General features: G+C 40.5%; 1 protein-coding gene across 5 annotated transcripts in view; it reads right to left on the bottom strand.

Moving 5' to 3' along the window:
• Positions 1-18,650, bottom strand: part of EPHA4 (EPH receptor A4) — a 143,734-nt gene that overhangs the window by 9,382 nt on the left and 115,702 nt on the right. For all 5 annotated transcript variants that reach the window (XM_035007034.1, XM_035007032.1, XM_035007033.1 and 2 more), the window contains exons 9-15: positions 15,056-15,114; positions 13,115-13,228; positions 12,670-12,855; positions 8,643-8,704; positions 7,981-8,190; positions 5,979-6,128; positions 2,378-2,571 (exon numbers count right to left, since the gene is read on the bottom strand). In XM_035007034.1, coding sequence (XP_034862925.1) covers positions 2,378-2,571; positions 5,979-6,128; positions 7,981-8,190; positions 8,643-8,704; positions 12,670-12,855; positions 13,115-13,228; positions 15,056-15,114 — 975 coding nt within the window. The remainder of the gene's footprint in view (positions 1-2,377; positions 2,572-5,978; positions 6,129-7,980; positions 8,191-8,642; positions 8,705-12,669; positions 12,856-13,114; positions 13,229-15,055; positions 15,115-18,650) is intronic.

Genomic DNA, 18,650 nt, shown 5'->3' with positions numbered 1-18,650 from the left:
GTAGAGCGACACAACTACTTGTTTAGTTAAATTTTCTTGAACTCCCATTTCCCTAGAAATTATAGAATGCAGTTGATCTTAACATTCCGACCTAATTTTCATCCTGAGACTGTGTTGCTTGAATATAAACACTAAATCACAATATTATCATTACTGAATTTTTAGCCAAAAAAATTATTTTCCTATGAAAACAAAATTAAGTCAGTGTAATGCCTTGATTAATTTTCTACATAGCAGAATTGATTCAATTCCACTGTTTGTTTTATAAGTTTTACCTGTTACTTTAATTTGCATTACTTCTTTCTTACATAACTATTTTACCAAAGACATGTTTTATCAGTTTTGTGTCCAAATAGTAGCTTGCCTTTGTGACCTTTTATGTACATTATTTCAATTCATTTTCTGAGTAAAATTCTGTAAATTTTTATAGCAAGAATAATCAGGATTTAATTCTTCCCCCAATAACAAGTATCACCACAGAGGATTTTAGAGATTAGTATTAATGTTTATAAGTAATATCTATCATTAGACAAAGACCAATAGTTTGCATTTCTAACTTTAAGCCAAGAGCATTAATAGGGCCACATGTAGGCTCGAGGTACCTGACAAGGTCAAAATGACCTGAGGATGAAAATATCCTCACTCAATATCAATTAACTCTAAGGGTCACTCTGAAGCTTGTTCTGGAAATCTCTGTGCTCTTTGTGGAACACCATGACATTTGCCCAATTTTGTGCTGAATCACATACAATGTTATACTACAACCCATTATCAGCAAGCAGTAATAAGCACCGAAACTACTGAAGTACCATCAGTGAGAAAAATTTAGAATTGAGAAGAGTATATCCAATAACTCAATTTGTTCTCAATTTGTTCTGCATAAATGGTACAAAGCACACATTATGCAATATGAGTAACTGAAGAGTTTCTACCAGCAGGAGAAGCACCAAGTACCAATGAACGGGCCCTAGGACGCTCAGACAGAATTCTTGGGATCTGGAGCTGGAGATCCAAAAGCTGAAGGATGTTCACCTTGGAATAGAAGAGGCCTGTTACACCTCTCAGAGAACTGAAGAACAAAAAATAGCCCAGAAATGCCAGGAGATTTTTTTTTTTTTTTTAAGTCACTTGGCTATCAAGTGGCAGAAATAAAATGTGAATTCAGCCCAGTGTTATTTCTTGAAGAGCTTGATCATGAAGCTCTTGGATTGTGGCTGGTGCTAAGGGATCTGAAAGCCTAAAAGAATAGAGGGTATCTGCTTTCTGATCCAGATTCTTTTCTTCATGCTTTATAATAATCAGTATATATGACAATCATTAGGCTAAGTCTTCAGAAGACTGGAGGAGATGCTCATAGCACTGACAAAGACTAGAAGGTCTTGGATATCGTGGGAAAAACGTTCTCCTATTTGTAACTCAGGGTCATGTGATGAATGAGAACCTTGGAGAAGTACAGATTTGGAGGTGAGTCAATGCCTCACTTCTTGCAGGCCTGAAGCAGCTGGTCATCTTATGCTGATCTTCTTAAATCATTTAATAGCAATGGTGGTCTATTCCCTTTTGGATGGAACAGGTATGTAGGGATACTGAAACTTACACTAGTGAGGCCCAGTCTCCAAGTAGAAAAGTTCCTATTGAATTACAGGACTTGCAATATCCTTACCTCCTTTCTGAAATGATACATGCTTCTTCCTTTTGCTCTTTCCAATGAAATAACTACCTCTTTCACAGGTGGTTCAATTCTATTCATTTTTTAAAACCCCTCTCAAAACATTCATCCGCATGCTTTGTAACCTGATCACTTTCTATTTGGGCCCTGTTTCCTTCTACTCGTGAAAGACTCAAAAAAGAGAAACTTTAAGAACTAAAACCAAATGAATTTCTTGCTGTAAAGCCTATAAGCACCTATAATACTTTATAAGTCAACTTAACACTACAGTGCATGAAGAGCTGTCCTCGACTCCTTCTTATTTTTTACTAACCCAGTGTTCCTTTCCCTTCCCCAAATATAGCTTCTAGTGACCGTCATGTCTTCCCAAAGTCCATGTCATCTCTCTTCCTAAATGTTCAGGTCTAGCATCATCAAATAAGCACCATTGCTCTTTCTTTGTTGTTGGTTTGTTTTTGTTGTTATTTTGGTTCTGTTTTCTTAAATTTGTTTTTCTTATGACTGTTCGAGGCCTGACAGGTGTTAGGCTCCTCAACATGGTGAGCAAAACCATCATACATACTCCATTAACTGAGAAAGAAGCCACCCCAGTTGCAGAGAGCTGTGCAGTGGCCTCTGACAAATAGGCAGGAATTCCAGGGAGCCAGCACTCGCCTGCCACCTCTAATGTATCCTTTCATACATCACTATTAAGCAAGCATGGCCGACCTGGAGCTCTCGGTCCCCGTCCTCTTCAAGCTGTTGGGATTGCGGATGAGTTTGTCCAACATGTTGACAATCTGCCCGAATTTCGGCCTGTCACTCCGCTCCTTCTGCCAGCAGTCTAGCATCAGCTGATGGAGTGCAATGGGGCAGTCCATGGGAGGGGGTAGCCGATAGCCTTCCTCAATGGCTTTAATCACCTACCAAAGACAACAGAATGATATATAAGCTGCCAGGGAAGCTGTTGTTAGAGATCTACCCTCCTGACAGGCAAGTTCCCGGTACATTCAGGTGCCAGCAAGCTTGAGCATGAGAACAGCACCAATGTTGTCACAGAAGCCACTGCTGGAGCTGAGTATTGCTGGCAACAGGGCAGGGAAGCTAGCTGCTGATACACGGTATTTTCAGATGGCAGGCAATTGCCAATCTGAAATTCTAAAGGGAAGATTAATCAATGTTCCCAAGTGGTTAGAACATAATCAGATCGACAACCTGGTGGTGGCCTGGCCCTAGGAGATCACATGGCAATGACCCTCCCCCTTCTCCTATCCAGCAGCAGTTAAACCCTCTTAGCAGAAGAGACTCTAACCTAGTGTTAAAGACCTTCCTTAAGAAGCATTAATAGTGGGGCGCCTGGGTGGCTCATATGGTTAAGCGACTGCCTTCGGCTCAGATCATGATCCCAGGGTCCTGGGATCGAGCCCCGCATCAGGCTCCCTGCTCGGCGGGAAGCCTGCTTCTCCCTCTCCCACTCCCCCTGCTTGTGTTCTCTCTCTCACTGTCTCTCTCTCTGTGTCAAATAAATAAAATCTTAAAAAAAAAAAAAAAAAGTGTTAGTAAGTAGATTTGAAAAAAAGTGTTAGCAAAGAAAATTAAACAAACAAATTTTTTTTAGGGCATTCACATTTTGAAGGGGATCCTTACACAATTAAGGAAAGAAGTTATAATGGTAGATGGTAATTGTCTTATTGCCCAGAGTTCTCCCTGCTTAATAAGACATAAGCAGACCATTCAACAGTCTTTCTTCTCATTCTAATTTTTCTAATCTGTCTTCACAGGTATTATGGTATTTTTTCTTATTGGCATCTTGCTAAGCCCCCCTTCTTCAGGGCGTGAATCCCAGTAATGTAATATCGTATGACTCATGCCAAATTTAAGGAGGGGAATTATTTCATAACTTCTTGGCTACTCATCAGCAGTATTTATGGGGCTCCTATGAAATTCTGGATGTGCTTTTGTTTGTTTGGAGATTTTTTACAAGTTTTGTTTTAAATCAGTTTTGCTTTTTTTTTTTTTTTTTCTCTACCAAAATGGTAACTATCAGTGAAACAACCAGAGCTGTACCCATCTCAATGACCTCATTGGGTTCACCCTGCCAGGGGGTTTATTTACTGCCCAACAATTGGTCTTCAACAGAAAACAGTTCATTGGGTTGGATCCAGTTTCTATGTATCAATATGACTATTGTCTTTTTACCCAGCACACAATTTAACCACCATCCTGTGACTTGTTAAGCCCTCTGATCCTTTTTCTCCCATGTATCTTTGCCAACATCCTGTTATATTAGTACTATTTACCACTCCTTCTAGTGTAGACGTCTATATGCTATCTTACTAAACATTATTCTATTTACTTCTAGCAATTACATTAAGTCAGTTTGATCTTCTGACTTTCTTTTATCTTTCCAGGTGCATGGTGTTGACTCTAGACTTGATGAAAACATTTTACATTGAATTGATGAGAATGAGAGCAATATTGGGCTAAAGCCAGGGTAACACAATTTGTTATGAACCCTCAGACTGCTTAGTACTCTTTCATTAGCTCACTCTCCACTGCCAGCTTGGAAGATGGCTTGTGGGTTAACAAAGCATATTTTCTCAGATTGCTGCTGAATGTTTTGGGGGTGAGGGGGCTGAAGAGCAAAACAAACAAAAAACTTGGTAAGTCTGCCATATTTTCAATAGCTATTTTGATTCTATTCACCATATGCCAAATGAATTCTGATGAAAGTAATTCCCCGGTTTCATTTCCTATTGATCCCTGTTCTACAAAGAACCCAACAGAGACAAATACATGTGAATGACTGATCAATATTATTTGGGGGAGAGAAATGGCTTCAGATGTTCTTCATGGATGCAGCCAGACAACTGAAAGTTTAAAACAATAAAAACTGTTTTCATAGAATACAGAACTGTCAAAACTGCAGGCCTGAAAATATTTAGGGTAGGAAAATGGACATCATCTTTAGATCCTCTGCTTTTATGAGCATTTGGTCATGACTCTCAACTAAATAAGGTTTAAGTATCAAATCATTAAATGAGCAAACGTATGCACTACTTGCTCGGGTAGGTTGTTTTTGTCCCTCTGAAAGCCTCTAATCTGAAACCAAATGTTGCTACAAGGTAGGACCTGGAAGGTGTCTGTGACACAATCACACCCAAACAATAGATTACATACCACTCACCTCTATAGTTGTTGTTTTTTTTTCCCAGCCTGCAATTACCTATCAGTTATGCTAGCTGCTGGCTTTCTTCCTATCTGCTATGAACCTTTCTTTGTAACATGCAGATAACACAATGTCGACACTATCATTCCTCTTAATCTGGCTAGAGAATTCTTTTTTGCCCCACTAGACACAGAGTGCATTAGCTTCTCTAGAGCTCTGAACAGTCTTTTATTGATAAGGCAACCAGCATCCTATTTCTTGAATGCACCTGGTTCTTCGTTTAATTGTCAAGACTTTGCAACTTCCTGTTGGTCCAGGACAAGGCAGATGGGCAGGGGGCATTCCACCTCAGAGAGAATTTTGTAAAAGAAGATTTTTTCCAAACTATAATTTTTATCATTGATGAATTAAATACCATGCCTTTGTAAACACTCTCTGCTAATATTTTACTTCACACGTATAAGTAACTAGCAAGTGTTCTGGGAGGACTCCCTGGTCTAAGATTTTTGTTTTTGTTTTTTTCCCCTTTTGCACTGGAGATGTTTGTAATTAAATTCTATTACTCTGGAATCTTATTAGTGTCATTATTGAATGCTCTTCTGAAATTGCAGGCATTGTGGATACTCCCTTACGAAGTAGTCCAGATGGTACATTTAAAGGGATGTGCATAATTTACAAAGGGTCATTTAGTGAAGCTTTATTTTAGAGTCCTCAAGGGGCAAGCTCTAATTACAACTATGCCAGCTTTAAAATATTCACTAGTTTTCTCCCAATAAACTTTTGGTGTCAGTTTTTTCACATGTGAAATTTGTATTTTTCATATACCCTTGTATTTTATTAAGATTCAAAGTTGAATTTTGTTTCGGTATGGATTTGAGCATTAATCAAGTAAAATACCGTTCCTTATCACTCATCTATCCACCTATGCATCTATCTATAAATCTATTGAATCTGTCTTCCATACTATCCCATTTAAGCTATGTAATTTCAGGCATTGAAATCCATGACCATAAGGTTTAACTAGATTACTACATGCATTTGTGTTGAGAATCTTGCATTTCGTGTTATCATTTCAAGCTCAGCCCTCACTCCATCATACGCTGATGTGATCCTTCCTGAATCTCAATGCAAAGACATATATTTTAGAACATAAAGACTCACATCTTGATTGGACATATCCCAGTAGGGTCTCTCTCCATACGACATCACTTCCCACATAACAATTCCATAGCTCCATACATCACTCGCTGATGTGAATTTACGATAGGCAATTGCTTCTGGCGCGGTCCACCGGATAGGAATCTTGCCACCCTGTGAACATTCAAGCCATAAGTTATTCCCTAAGTACATCACTGATGTGCCATTTCAGTCACTGAACGTTGTTACTGTTTGCCAAGCAGGACAACAGCATTCCTGAGATAGCTCTCCAAACAACAGTAAGAGACTTGTTTATTTTAACTAGTCTTCTAGATTGAGATACTTCTCCTCATATGTTTTCTTTAGTCACAGGGAAGTGAATAAGTAATCTGTTTATTTATTTTTAAAACGTCTACCTATTACCTGAGCTCTGCTTCAGGCAATATTGGAGAAGAAAGGGAATCTCGGCTTTTACAAAATGCATATGTCATCATGGTATATCAGTGGATGTGCCATGGATACTCATTTTGACTTCCTGTTGGATTCTTTAACTCAGCAACACAGAGGCAATATTTAATACTGCTTCTGAAATCATGAACTACGGAAGTTAAATATGAAAATTTCTATGCACCACACTGTGATCCTACTTTTATATAGCATGAGAAACAGGTTTAACATGGTTAGAAGATAATACATTACATAGGCTCTTAGCAAAAGCCAAATACCAGATGTTAGAGCTGTTACTGTCTTTAATGGAGTGACAGGGCACCTGCAAAAATGGTAAAGCAATTGAATATTACTCAGGAAAAGTTTAAAATGCTGTTTTCTTGTTTTGTTTTTTTTGCCTCAAATATCTATTGTTTGATTATGCTTATGTGAAAGGTAAACACCTTTAATTGAGTTTCAAATTTCTTAAGGTTTCATCTGGGGAAATTAATTTAACTTGAATTCAGACCCTCAAGCTGTTCAAGAGAACATCATTTGAAAGTTTGCTTTACTAAGGCTACTAAACAAGACAATAAATTGTATTAGAAATTTCACTGATTCACTGGAGTTTACTCTGAAAACCCAGTGTCTTACATTTCTACTTGTTCAGTACAAAAGAATGCTTGTGCTGCCTTCTACCTTCCTTAACTATTTGGCTAAGGTTTTAGCTGTGTAAATGCATCATTCTAGAAGCCTCCTTTTAACTTTCCTTTCTCCAAATACTGGAAAAAGAATTAAAGATCTTTAGCATTCACAAAGATGCATTCTTTCCTAAGTGAATGGACTTAGAATTCAAAAGTGGATATATGTGTAAGAATCACAACTAGAGCCAAAGAAACTGAACCCTACAAGGAAAAAAAAAATAACCAAACAAAAAACAGTGCTTAGGATTGCTAATGCAAAATGAGCATCAAAGGAGGAAAATGGCTGGTAACTGTCTGCTTCCCATTGATTTCAGCAGTGCCAGCCCTAACGGCCAATAACTTTTATGATTCTGTTTATTCCATTAGTATCTTATATTCAGATTGTCCAGCTAAGATATCATAGCCATTAACTGTATACTGATAACTCTTAACTGTGCCCTAATCCAGCTTATCTACCAGTAGTAAAATGAAGGCCATTAGATCTAAAAATCCTTGCATAGTGTAAATATTTTATAAATCCTGTATCTACATTCTCAGATTCAGTAGCCAACCAACTAGGAACATGGCTCTGTCTTGTTTAAAATAAGAAAATGTTTTAATAACAGAAAAGAACCAAGGAGGAAATCTAAAACAGGAGAGAAGGAAGGAAGGGAAGAGGAATTAAGTGTAAAAGATGCAGTAAGTAAAGCTCTAGTTTGCAGTTTTTAAAGCAGTCACACATCTTGAAGCAGTTTCAAAACCCCTCAGAAACATGGCTTAAAAATGAACGCATGGAAATGAAGAGGCTCTGAATGATGAGGAAACTTACAAAATCACAAAGGGCTTAAACATCAAAGTGAGAAAAGAGGAGCAGTTTTTATCAGAGTCAAAACCCAGAGGTCGTAAATCCTCCTTACCCTGGTGGTGTAAGCGGCTTCCGGATCATCCTCAAGCACTCGTGACATGCCAAAATCAGACACTTTGCAGACCAAGTTGCTATTTACCAGAATATTCCGTGCAGCTAGATCTCGATGCACATAGCTCATATCAGATAAGTACTTCATCCCGGACCCGATGCCACGAAGCATGCCCACCAGCTGAATGACAGTAAATCTGCCATCATTCTTCTGCATAGGAAAGGAATGAGAAACAATCTCATTAGCATTAGGCCAAATTAATTTTCACCAAGCATTTATTACTTGGATCTTTTTTGATATCTGTATCAAGTATGCAGTGAAACTCAACATCATTTCCGGGCCTTTCTGATCGAAGTCACTAATTCTTTAGTAGAGTGTATCCCAGGAACTGGGTTTGCTTCCTGTGGTAGATGGAAATTATCCAACTCTAATGAATCTATGGCTCAAACAGCCCTACAATGCAAGAATAAATCTAATACTACCTTCATTGAACATGGATTATTTAATAGCCTTTAAAAATCACATCATTCTCTATGTCTCCTCTTCTTCCCTAGCCCCATTAAAAAAGTCCATGAATACAACCAAACAGAATGGACACAAGGAGTCTGTTAGAGTCTTCTAAATACCAACATTCTTGGATTTAATATAAAGTAGTCACGTACCCTGAGGAATGCATCCAAGGAGCCATTCTCCATGTACTCTGTTATGATCATTACTGGTTTACCTAGAGTTTTCAGAAAGAAAAACACAAAACCCTTGATGAGCACTGCAGTTAATGAGATAAAAATGGGCTGTGCACAATTTTACTGCCAAGACACCTGTCTTGCGCGATCTAATTTAATTAAAACAAGCCAAGCTTATGCCTCAGCTGTGGGGAGCTAGGAATGAAATATTAAAAGGACGGGTAGGTTTAAATTCCATCTGGAAGGTTAACCCTTTGGGTGGCTTGTTGACAAGGTCTTTAACTAAAGTGGCCTCCGGTATCCAGGGAGCACATGAACGGATAATTGCTCTCTCAAGCAAAAGGGGAAGAAGATAAATGGGCAGGCCTGTGTAAAGGCGAAAAAAATCTTCAGGATAATTAATTTATTTTGTCCCCAGAAGAGCCACTTGTGTGATGCTAAAGCAATCAATGGACAGAGAAACTTTTTTACTTATTTAGAGAAACCCAAGTTTCTGGGAGCAGTAACTACGCCGAATACGTCATGACTCAGACACATCTTACAGCTCAAGCCTGCACAATATTAACCGCCCCCTCCCCCCCCCCACCTCCGCCCGCCTGCCTTGCTCAGGTCAGGAGCTGTATCCTTGCTTTTCCCTTTCCTTTCTATAAAAAAAACTTAATTCTATTTACTCCCTTAAGCTGACAACCTCAGTAACAACAAATAACAAAATTCAGAGAAAAGGTTCAGTAAATTATTTCATCTGAGACAGAAAGTTAATTCAGTACTAGAACATTCTTGCTCCCCCTCACCTGTTCCCCCCACCCCCATAAAGAGAACAAATTATTTTAAGATTTGGGAGAAGTGAGGGGAAACAATCCTCTCATTTCACTTTGGTGTTCTGAGGAACTTAGGAAATAAGAACCATTCTTTAGTTTCTTAATTGCTGGCAATGGCCTCAAGGTCTGATATTCCTTCTTTCTAAATGGTATTTGTGGGAGGGGTGGGGGTGGGAACGTAAATCCTCCATATTTTACTAAAGGATGGGTTAAAGCAAAGAGAACATAAAAGATTCCCTGGGAGGAAAATAAAATGCTAGTTTGATAAATGAAAATATTCACTTTCATTGCTGTACTTGTGGAATGTTTGGACGTAGACATTCAGTTGGGAAAAATGGACTAGGATATGCCACTGCTGAAAAGTTCCTGTAATTATTCTAAACTAATACCTTTCCCACCCAGAACAGACCCTCTTCTGATGTGGGGGAGGGGGAAATGTCTTCATTTCAGAGGGAAAAATTAGGAAGAGCAGAAGTTTTCCATTTCAAAGCCGTCCAAGTTACCTTTCTTTTTTTTTTTCCCCACTGTGTGTTTGGTGCCATGTCTAAGAAATCTTTCCAAGGTAAAACTTTTGGATGAGGAAACAATACCATGGAGACTTTATTTTCAGTGATGAACGAAAACTCGCAGAAAAACCGGAAAGTTCAGTGCAGATCAAAGGATGAACAAAAACCACTTCCGGTCTCTCCCCTTGGATGGAGGGAGTGGTCTCTCTACACCTTTTCTGTCCTCCCTCAATATAATACATAAGCAGCTCTCAGTTTTAGATTCTTTTACCCTCTACATCTGTGGCCACAGACAGAGCAAATGCATCTAAATGAGTTTTAATGAACCCGCCTCAATCAAAAGATACTTTGTCAACTAATGAGAAAGGTTGACTCTCTTGCATTAACACCTACTCCAATTTCACCAGATCCCTCTGGAGGTGTGGATAAGAGAGTAGAAGATCCAAAAGATGAGGGAGGGGCGGGGGGAGTAGTGGAGAGAATTTATAGTCTCCCCGTCAATTAAAAAAGTTACTCAAGTAACTGCTGGTAATGAATTCACACGCTTCCACGTCACCTTTGCACCCTCACACCTCCCTCCTCTGACGTTTGGCACCATCTTTGTAATTTTTCTGCATTCCTTCTTCTGTTTATTAAAAGTATCCATTTGTCAGAATCTTTATGAGCTCTCCAAGAGAAATAAAGATGAATGTCTCCATAAGCAGAGGGGCTTATAAAATGGGTCTCAGCTGGGCTCATGGATGGATGTGGCTCTCCCCCTGCAACAGGCAGGGGTGCAGTGGGGAAGGCCAGAGTGGGGGGAGGGGGACAATTCCTCTGGTGGAAATTTTAAATCATTTTAATTCAGTGACAACTGCATTATGCAAATGAATCCAGTCGTTTATAACAGTTACAGCTGTAACAGCTACGGGTTTTAGAGGCGCGGTGGGACTTTAATACAAAGATCCCCTGTTTCTTCTCTCTTCTGCAGAGGTGCTATATGAAAATCACTGTCTGCAGCAGGAAAAACACCCCAAGCTGAACAGAGCCTCCTTTTGAGAAAATGGACCTGCAGAAGTATTTAAACAGAATGTTATCTTTCAATTAAAGTAGTGAAAGACTCTGGGCAGCCCTGAAGGCCACGGGCAACAGAAAAATATCCTGTCTGTAAAACTAATCTTAAAAAGCAAATAGAGCTATTCTATGCTAATTATAGCCTTCACCTTAGGTAGAAAATTATATACCCTTAGCACCGAGGTTCCGTTTTTGAAGGATTCTGAAGATGGGGAAAGATGTTCTTCTTAGGACATAATAATACCAGTTAACACTTAGGGAAGTTTTCTGTTGTTTAAATTTGCCAAGCATTATGCTAAATACAGGAAATACTTCATCCAAAATAACCTTCTGAGGCAAGTTCTATTTTTATCTCTATTGTACAGATGAGGAAACTGACAGTTTGAGCAACTAGTCAAGACCTCGTGCCGTGTGAGCAGAAGTGCTGACGGGCACGTCTCTGGTCATGGGGCCAAGGAGTCTCCAAGTCTGGTCCTAAGGAACCGCAGCTTTGGTTTATCTTCCCACTCTTTAGAAATGTGAACTCACCGCCCCACCCCACCTGCTGAATCAAACCTGAGGATGTGGTCCAGGAAGCCATTTTAACAAGTTTTCCAGAATTCCGATATATGTTCGAGGACCTCTGAATGAACGTACACTTTCTCTCACTTTTCAGTAACCTCCTTATTTTCTCTTAGTAAAGGTCATGGACTCTTGTGTCTCATTTCCCCGCTCTGCCCCAGACCGCGTGTCCAAAGTTGACTCGTTGACCTCCCCTCCCCTCTCCACCGTCCCCGCCCCCAGTTCACCCACTCTGCACACGCTGATTGAGGATACTTCGCATAGGCACCTTGAATCAAGTCAGAGGAACCCTGGCCTTCCTGGAGACATAGCCCCGGGGCTTACAAGATCCTTGACTTGTAGTCAAGTAGTAGGTACTGCAGCTCCTGGAACAGAGCCATGTTCAATAGCAAGGGCTTCAGCTAAACTGTCCATGTGGTGCTTTATAAACTGGTCTTAGCCAGCCTTACAGATGTATTCAGGGTTTGCTTCACAAAATGCATCTGTTGAGCTGTGTCGTATTTTAACTGAAGCGTGGTTCACAGGCTCAGCGAATGCTAATGGGCTAAAAAAAAGGGAAGGTTCATCCAGGTGTTACTGTAAATAGGTGCTGAACAGCAATAGCCATAAATCAGGCAGAGCAGACAAGCAAATCGCCCAATATAATAAAGATTTCCAAGATTCACTCCCTGCATCTGGAGCTGAAGCTTCAAGCACAAGGTGTGGCGAGGTTTTGTTGTGGTTTATATGAAAAGTACTTAAATTTTATTTTGCTTACCATCTGCTTGCGCCTACCCTGTGACAATCAGTTTGGTCTAGCAAAGGTTTGAAAGATGGCGAGGCATACCAAAAATCTGCAATATTAATTTCCCTAAAATCTCACACAAGCTGCCTTGGAAATAGGGAATCAGCCTAAACCGTAGACCCATTGAGAGCTGACTACAAGATTAATGACTTGTCCTGCACTGATTTCCTCCTCTTAGCAATCAGTGGGTCTGCTCCATCTGTCATTTCCCTGGAAAGAAAATGTGTGTGTCTAATTTGCCAGTAACTTCTAACTTGGCTTTGTAAAGGGAGCGACCCACGTACATTTGGTGACAACGCCTTCCAAGTGAATTATGTTCGGGTGGTCAAACTGTCCCATGATGCTGGCCTCACTCAGGAAGTCTCTCCGCTGTTTGTCTGTATAACCAGCTTTCAGGGTCTTGATGGCCACACAGATCTCTCTCTTGCCAGGCACTTTGAGACGCCCACTGCATACTTCACCAAATTCACCTTTGGGAGAGAAAATGAATCAACTATGGACCAGAAGCACATTCAAGATGAAAGAGTAATAGCTAACATTTGTTGAGTGCTTCTTATATGCTGGGCACTGTGTTAATGTTTTACATAGATCAAGGAAATTTTATGTACACCGATATTTACATATATACACGTATATACAATACATTCATACACATTTGTATAATCTACATATGTATAGTTAATATCTACAAAGAAAATAGGCTTAATCGAGAGACATTCAGATACTTACCAACTCCTATGACTTTTTCAATCTTAATGCAGGACGCGTCGATTTCTTTGGCAAATTCTCGAACCGCTTGGTTGGGATCTTCATATGTAAAGGGATCCACGTAAGTTCTAACACCTAAGCAATAAACATGTGATAGGAGGGCTGAACACGTCTCAAAAACCACCAATAAACTTAAGTTGTCCAGGTCTAAAAATACTCAGTACAAAAAGTGTTCTTGGCATGACAAAAATACTTAGCATAGACATACGAAAATGTTTAAGTTCTTGCTCTGGTTTTCATTAGTGGGTGAACAAAGAATTGTGAGCTACTTAAGAGGCTACAGATCTACTGACTTCCTGGAATGTCTTCACACTTCAAGGATGAAATCTGAGAAACAGCCCATCCCATGGAGGAAAAGAGAGTCTCTACAAGAAAACTGGGAAGGTGTTGGCTGAATACCGTTTGTCCAGATCAGTTGCTCATTTCCTACCCACCATCTCCAGCTATCCTTTCTTGGGAAGATAACTGGAACTTTCTTTCTGAACTGGCCATGTCTACATGGTGCCCCATTTTGCCCAATATCTGGACCAATTAAGCATGTGACCAGTAATTAACAAATGAAGATTAAAGCTAGGTTAAAATAGACAAGAGGGATAAAACCAGCTAGCTGACTGGAGAATATAAACTCTGTATTGGATCTGCACTTTTATTCTGCTTTAAAAAGAAGGTGCTATTAGTAAAGACATTGAAGTTCATCTGGCAGATTCAGCTGAAGAAAATGTTGTTGCCTCATTGTGAATGGTTTGAATACCAGGAAGTGTAATTCAGCCAAATGCCACAGTCAACTTGCAGCCTAAATTCAGAATGTGAGCTCTGAGCCCAGAGATGTCTGGGACAAGAAGCATTAGTAATTACTGGGAACTCTCCTTTCCCTACTAGAGCTCCTAGGGCTTTGGGGCACAGAGAGGGTACAGGGCACTAGTTGACCTAATCCCTGATTTTCCAGAACTGTCAGTCTTCTCCTCATCTCAAAAAAAAAAAAAAAGTCATTTGTTTTTAAAAATATATACCACATGCAAATTTTAAAAATATGGTTTTGAAAAGAAAACAAGGTGAATAAATGGAAGGTTGTCAGATATCCCATATCCTTTATCACTTTATATGCTGTAGCCAAGAAACTCTTTCTCAAGATGATTCTTCCTACCCCTGGTCTCTCTCTTCCTTCTATCTCCCTGTGCTGTCCAATAGGGTAGCTATTACCCATAAGTTGCTATTTAAGTATCAGTTAGTTAAAATTAAATAAATTTAAAATTCACTTTCTCATTCACACTTGCTACTTTTCAAATAATAGTGCATGTGGCTCTTGGCTAGTGTACTGGATGATGCAGACAGAGACCGCCACCATCTCAGAAGGTTCTACCAGATGATGCTCTAGGAGAGGCATCAACCACTGTCCATTTAAGAGTCTTCTATCTTGCTCAAGTCTTCTAGGGCTGGTTCTCAAATATTTTCTTTGACCCCCAAATAACCAGAGTACACTGAAGAAATATTAGGAGTCCTGAATGCCATAGCAAATATTCTTGGGGTTGGAGCAATTATTGTTTATTCCTGGAAGTTCTTTTCTTCCACCCAAATTTTATCTTGTAACACAAGAAAAACTGACCTGTAAAGCCTTGTCACCGACCTACAAAAATGAGCCAGCAAGACCAATACTTTTCAGGGTGGAGAATAAAATAAGGGAAAAGAAGACTCTAAAGGAGTTTCCCCAACCCCCATCTTTAGTCTCACTTGAAACAATCCCAAATCACTTATTTTGGTTGGATACCCTTAAGTCCACTATTTAGAAAATTCCACGGGAGGACTATAATATTAATAGTCACATGAATTTAATTTAGGCATTTCTAAACTGAAAACATGAGACATGCTCTAAAAATAAAATTATTTTTAATCCAATTTTTGTACCTTGATTCAAATGTTTCTCTTCATCTGCTTCTTGTTTAGCTTTACTGTATTTACTCCGTCTATTAAAAATTAAAAAAAAAAACCACACAATTATTTTCCAAATTTGTATGCCTTAAGTTCTTTGCTACCATATTATAAGTCAGGCAAATACACTGTGCACATTTCACAGATGAGTAAACTGAGATTTATGGGAAGTAAAATAATAAGGTGAATAACTGTCACTTTGGTGGCGAATGTTTCAAGCACAAGTGGTCAGAACCCAGGGTCTCTGCTCTTAACCACAATACTAAACTGAGGTGATAAAGCAAGTATTTTGTAACGTAATTTCAAATCTCAAGAATAAATTTATCTTACTGAAGACGGACTGGCTAATTTTCCCATACATATTCTGAATTAAAGTAAGTTTCCATGGGTAAATTCTGCAGAAATCAAATGGCAACAGTATTCACTTCCTGGTATTGATAGGTAACAGTCCTGTTGCTCTAACCACAGTAACCACTACCACAAAAGACTCATTATCCTATTAGATGATATTCTTTTTTTTTTAAAGATTTTATTTATTTATTTGAGAGAGAGAGAGAATGAGAGACAGAGAGCATGAGAGGGAGGAGGGTCAGAGGGAGAAGCAGACTCCCCGCCGAGCAGGGAGCCCGATGCGGGACTCGATCCCGGGACTCCAGGATCATGACCTGAGCCGAAGGCAGTCGCCCAACCAACTGAGCCACCCAGGCGCCCTAGATGATATTCTTAAAACAATAGTTTTGTGGTTATTGGTTTCAGCTGCTGTTTACAAACTCCTAAATTATTAATGAAAATTTAAAAGGTAAATATTTGCTTTTTACTGGATTACGTTCCTTAAGAGTTCGCAGAAAACTTGCAAGAGTAAAAATGAGAAGTTTCCATTTGTAGCTGAATTCTCTTTCCAAAGAAATGGTGTATGGTCTCACCATTGGCATTCTGTTCTAAATGTCATAAAGAAATGAGATTTGGGTGGAGGGGCGGGGCGCACGCCTGGATGGCTGAGTTGGCTAAGCGCGTTCGACTCCTGATTTCGTCTCAGGTCATGATCTCGGGGTTGTGAGATCGAGCCTGTTGTCAGGTTCCATGCTCACTGAGGAGTCTGCTTAAGATTCTCTCTCTGCTGGGGTGCCTGGGTGGCTCAGATGGTTAAGCATCTGCCTTCGGCTCGGGTCATGATCCCAGGGTCCTGGGGTCGAGCCCCATGTCCGGCTCCTGGCTCAGCGGGGAGCCTGCTTCTTCCTCTGCCTCTCCCCCTGCTCGTGCTCTCTCTCTCTCTCTCTGTATCCCTGCGTCTCGAGTAAATAAATAAAATCTTAAAAAAAAAAAAAAAAGATCTCTCTCTGCCTCTCCCTCTGTCCCTCACCCTCTCTGGAGAAAAAAAAGGAAAGAAATGAGATTTGGGTATTGTAAGAGTCTTGGGAATCAGAAATCTTGAATATATATAAATCTTAAATCAATAATCTTGATGCATATATATACGTGAATCGAAAAATCAACTCAGTTGGTACTACAGCTTTCTAAAGTTTAGGAAGATGGGGCCAAATAAGTGAATAAAATGTGTACATTTATGTTTCTGTCCAAAATGTAAAGTTCACATTGGCATTCCTCTCGTGTTTTCTAGGAGCTTCACAGATGAGGTAAACCAAGACTCTTGCAGATGAGGAAGCTGACCCAAGATCCCCTCCAGGCCACAGAGCATCTTGACAGTGCGGCCCCATCAGATTCTGGAAACCTGAACCCCTGAACTCCGAACAAGCAGAGAAGGGTGGGATGATCGTGTAGAAGAGAGAACAGCAGAGAAGCGGACGGGGCCGTTAGGGGCGACCAGAGAGGAGCCCCAGCACCATACCCACATCCTGCCGGACTGTCTGCAGATGACCCTCCATGGGTATCATTGCCCCACAAGTAATAATACCTTGCACTTTCACACTGCATTTAACTTTCCAAGGTGCTCTGGACACATTATCGTGCCCTCCCCCAACTGTTTACGAAGCAGGAACCAGCTTGGTTGTGATTCAGTCATTTGAGTTAACCGCCAAGTGTGTGGAATGCAGTCCCAAATAATAGCTTGCCTTTTTACTTTGCTTTTAACTTTTTAAAGAGCCATCCTGTCTTTTATTTAACTACATCTTCCCAGCAAGCCCAGGGAAGTAGGCAGACAGACACACATTCAGTTCCACCGTACATGTGAGGCAGGGGGCCCGCGGCTGCCCCACGACACTCTTAGCAAGGAGAGGAGTGCGCCTGCCCTGATCTGCTCGCGATCTCACATGCCTCTCATAGTACAGATGAACTTACACCAAGATCTCTGATGAGATTATTATAAGTAATACTACATTTTATATCACTGAATCAACTTAAACTGGATGCCGCTGCTTTCAGAATCCACTGGTTCATCAAAGAAACGAAACACGTTGAAATATCCTGAAACCAAACCTTTGTCTGAAAGATGTAGTCCCCTCCACCCCTCCTCATCCCCTTCCCCTTGTAAAGGAAATATAAGAGTGTAAGGTCAGGAACTATGAAAACAAGATTTTATGTCAGGGAAACGCGTGGCTGGGTCCCAGGGGTGTGATAGGGTCCTGCCAGCCTGAGCGATTGTATCTTATCAGAGCTCCTAAAAGCATTATCTAAAATTACAAGTATATCTCTTGAACCACTTTAGATCTCCAATACTGATTTGAATGTCTCTCCTTTAGAGAAGCGAAACAATGCATTGAGCAGGAGAGCTTTGGTACCAACTTTAAAATGCCATCCAGTTTGTCAAAGACCCTGTAATATACCAATAGAAACCAGGGCCTCTGGCCTCCAGCTGCCCAGGAGGGCAGTTATCTGTCATCCATTAAATATGCGTGAAGCCAGAGGAAATGCAAAATGGCAGGGATCATTAACCATTGGGCCGACACGCCCATCCCCTCCTCAGACTTCTAAACACAGGAGGAGGAATTAAACACGAGGTGAAGGTGTTATTTTTAAAGAAACTTCTTGACTTGCAGTGTTACTTGGGGGAGAGGACCCTCCAGGAGTACAGAAAATGCTAGAAAAGAAACACAAGGAATCACTGTTGAAACGCTAATGGTAGCCTATTAGCTTTTTCAGAAGACATTGGAAACTAAAATGCCTAAGCTCCGCTCTACCTTTGTCACCTGATGACCCTTTCTCTCCTTGGCTCAGGGGAGGACAATGTGTCCGTTATTGTCCCAAGAAAGAAAGCCCATTGAAGCTGGTCAGCCAGGCTGGAGGACGCCACACGGCCTAAAGGAGGGCTAATTCTAAATTGACCTCCACGGGCGGATCACCTGAATGGCAGAAGGAAACCTTTGTGGAAGATTTTCTAATTACTGGGACTCGAGGGAAAGCTGATTAAAACAGGGTGGGAGGGGAATGGTTTGTTAGTGAATGCTCCAGAAGGAAGCAAGGGACCGTTCATCTGCAGGAGTGAGAGGGAGGAGCCTCCCCTGCAGGTGAAGCTGTGAGTGGGAGCTGAGCCCTCCCCAGCTTGGGTCAGAGGGGGACGGAATCAGGGTATTAGCAGGCATTGTGGAGGAACAGCGTGAGCCCTGAGCGCTGCCCT

The sequence above is a fragment of the Mirounga leonina genome, unplaced genomic scaffold (genome assembly GCF_011800145.1).
Source record: "Mirounga leonina isolate KUSES-001 unplaced genomic scaffold, KU_Mleo_1.0 Mir_151, whole genome shotgun sequence".
In the NCBI taxonomy this organism is placed as follows: Eukaryota; Metazoa; Chordata; class Mammalia; order Carnivora; family Phocidae; genus Mirounga; species Mirounga leonina.
The sequence above is the reverse complement of the archived record's forward strand: the minus strand, read 5'-3'. Positions and strand labels throughout refer to the sequence as shown.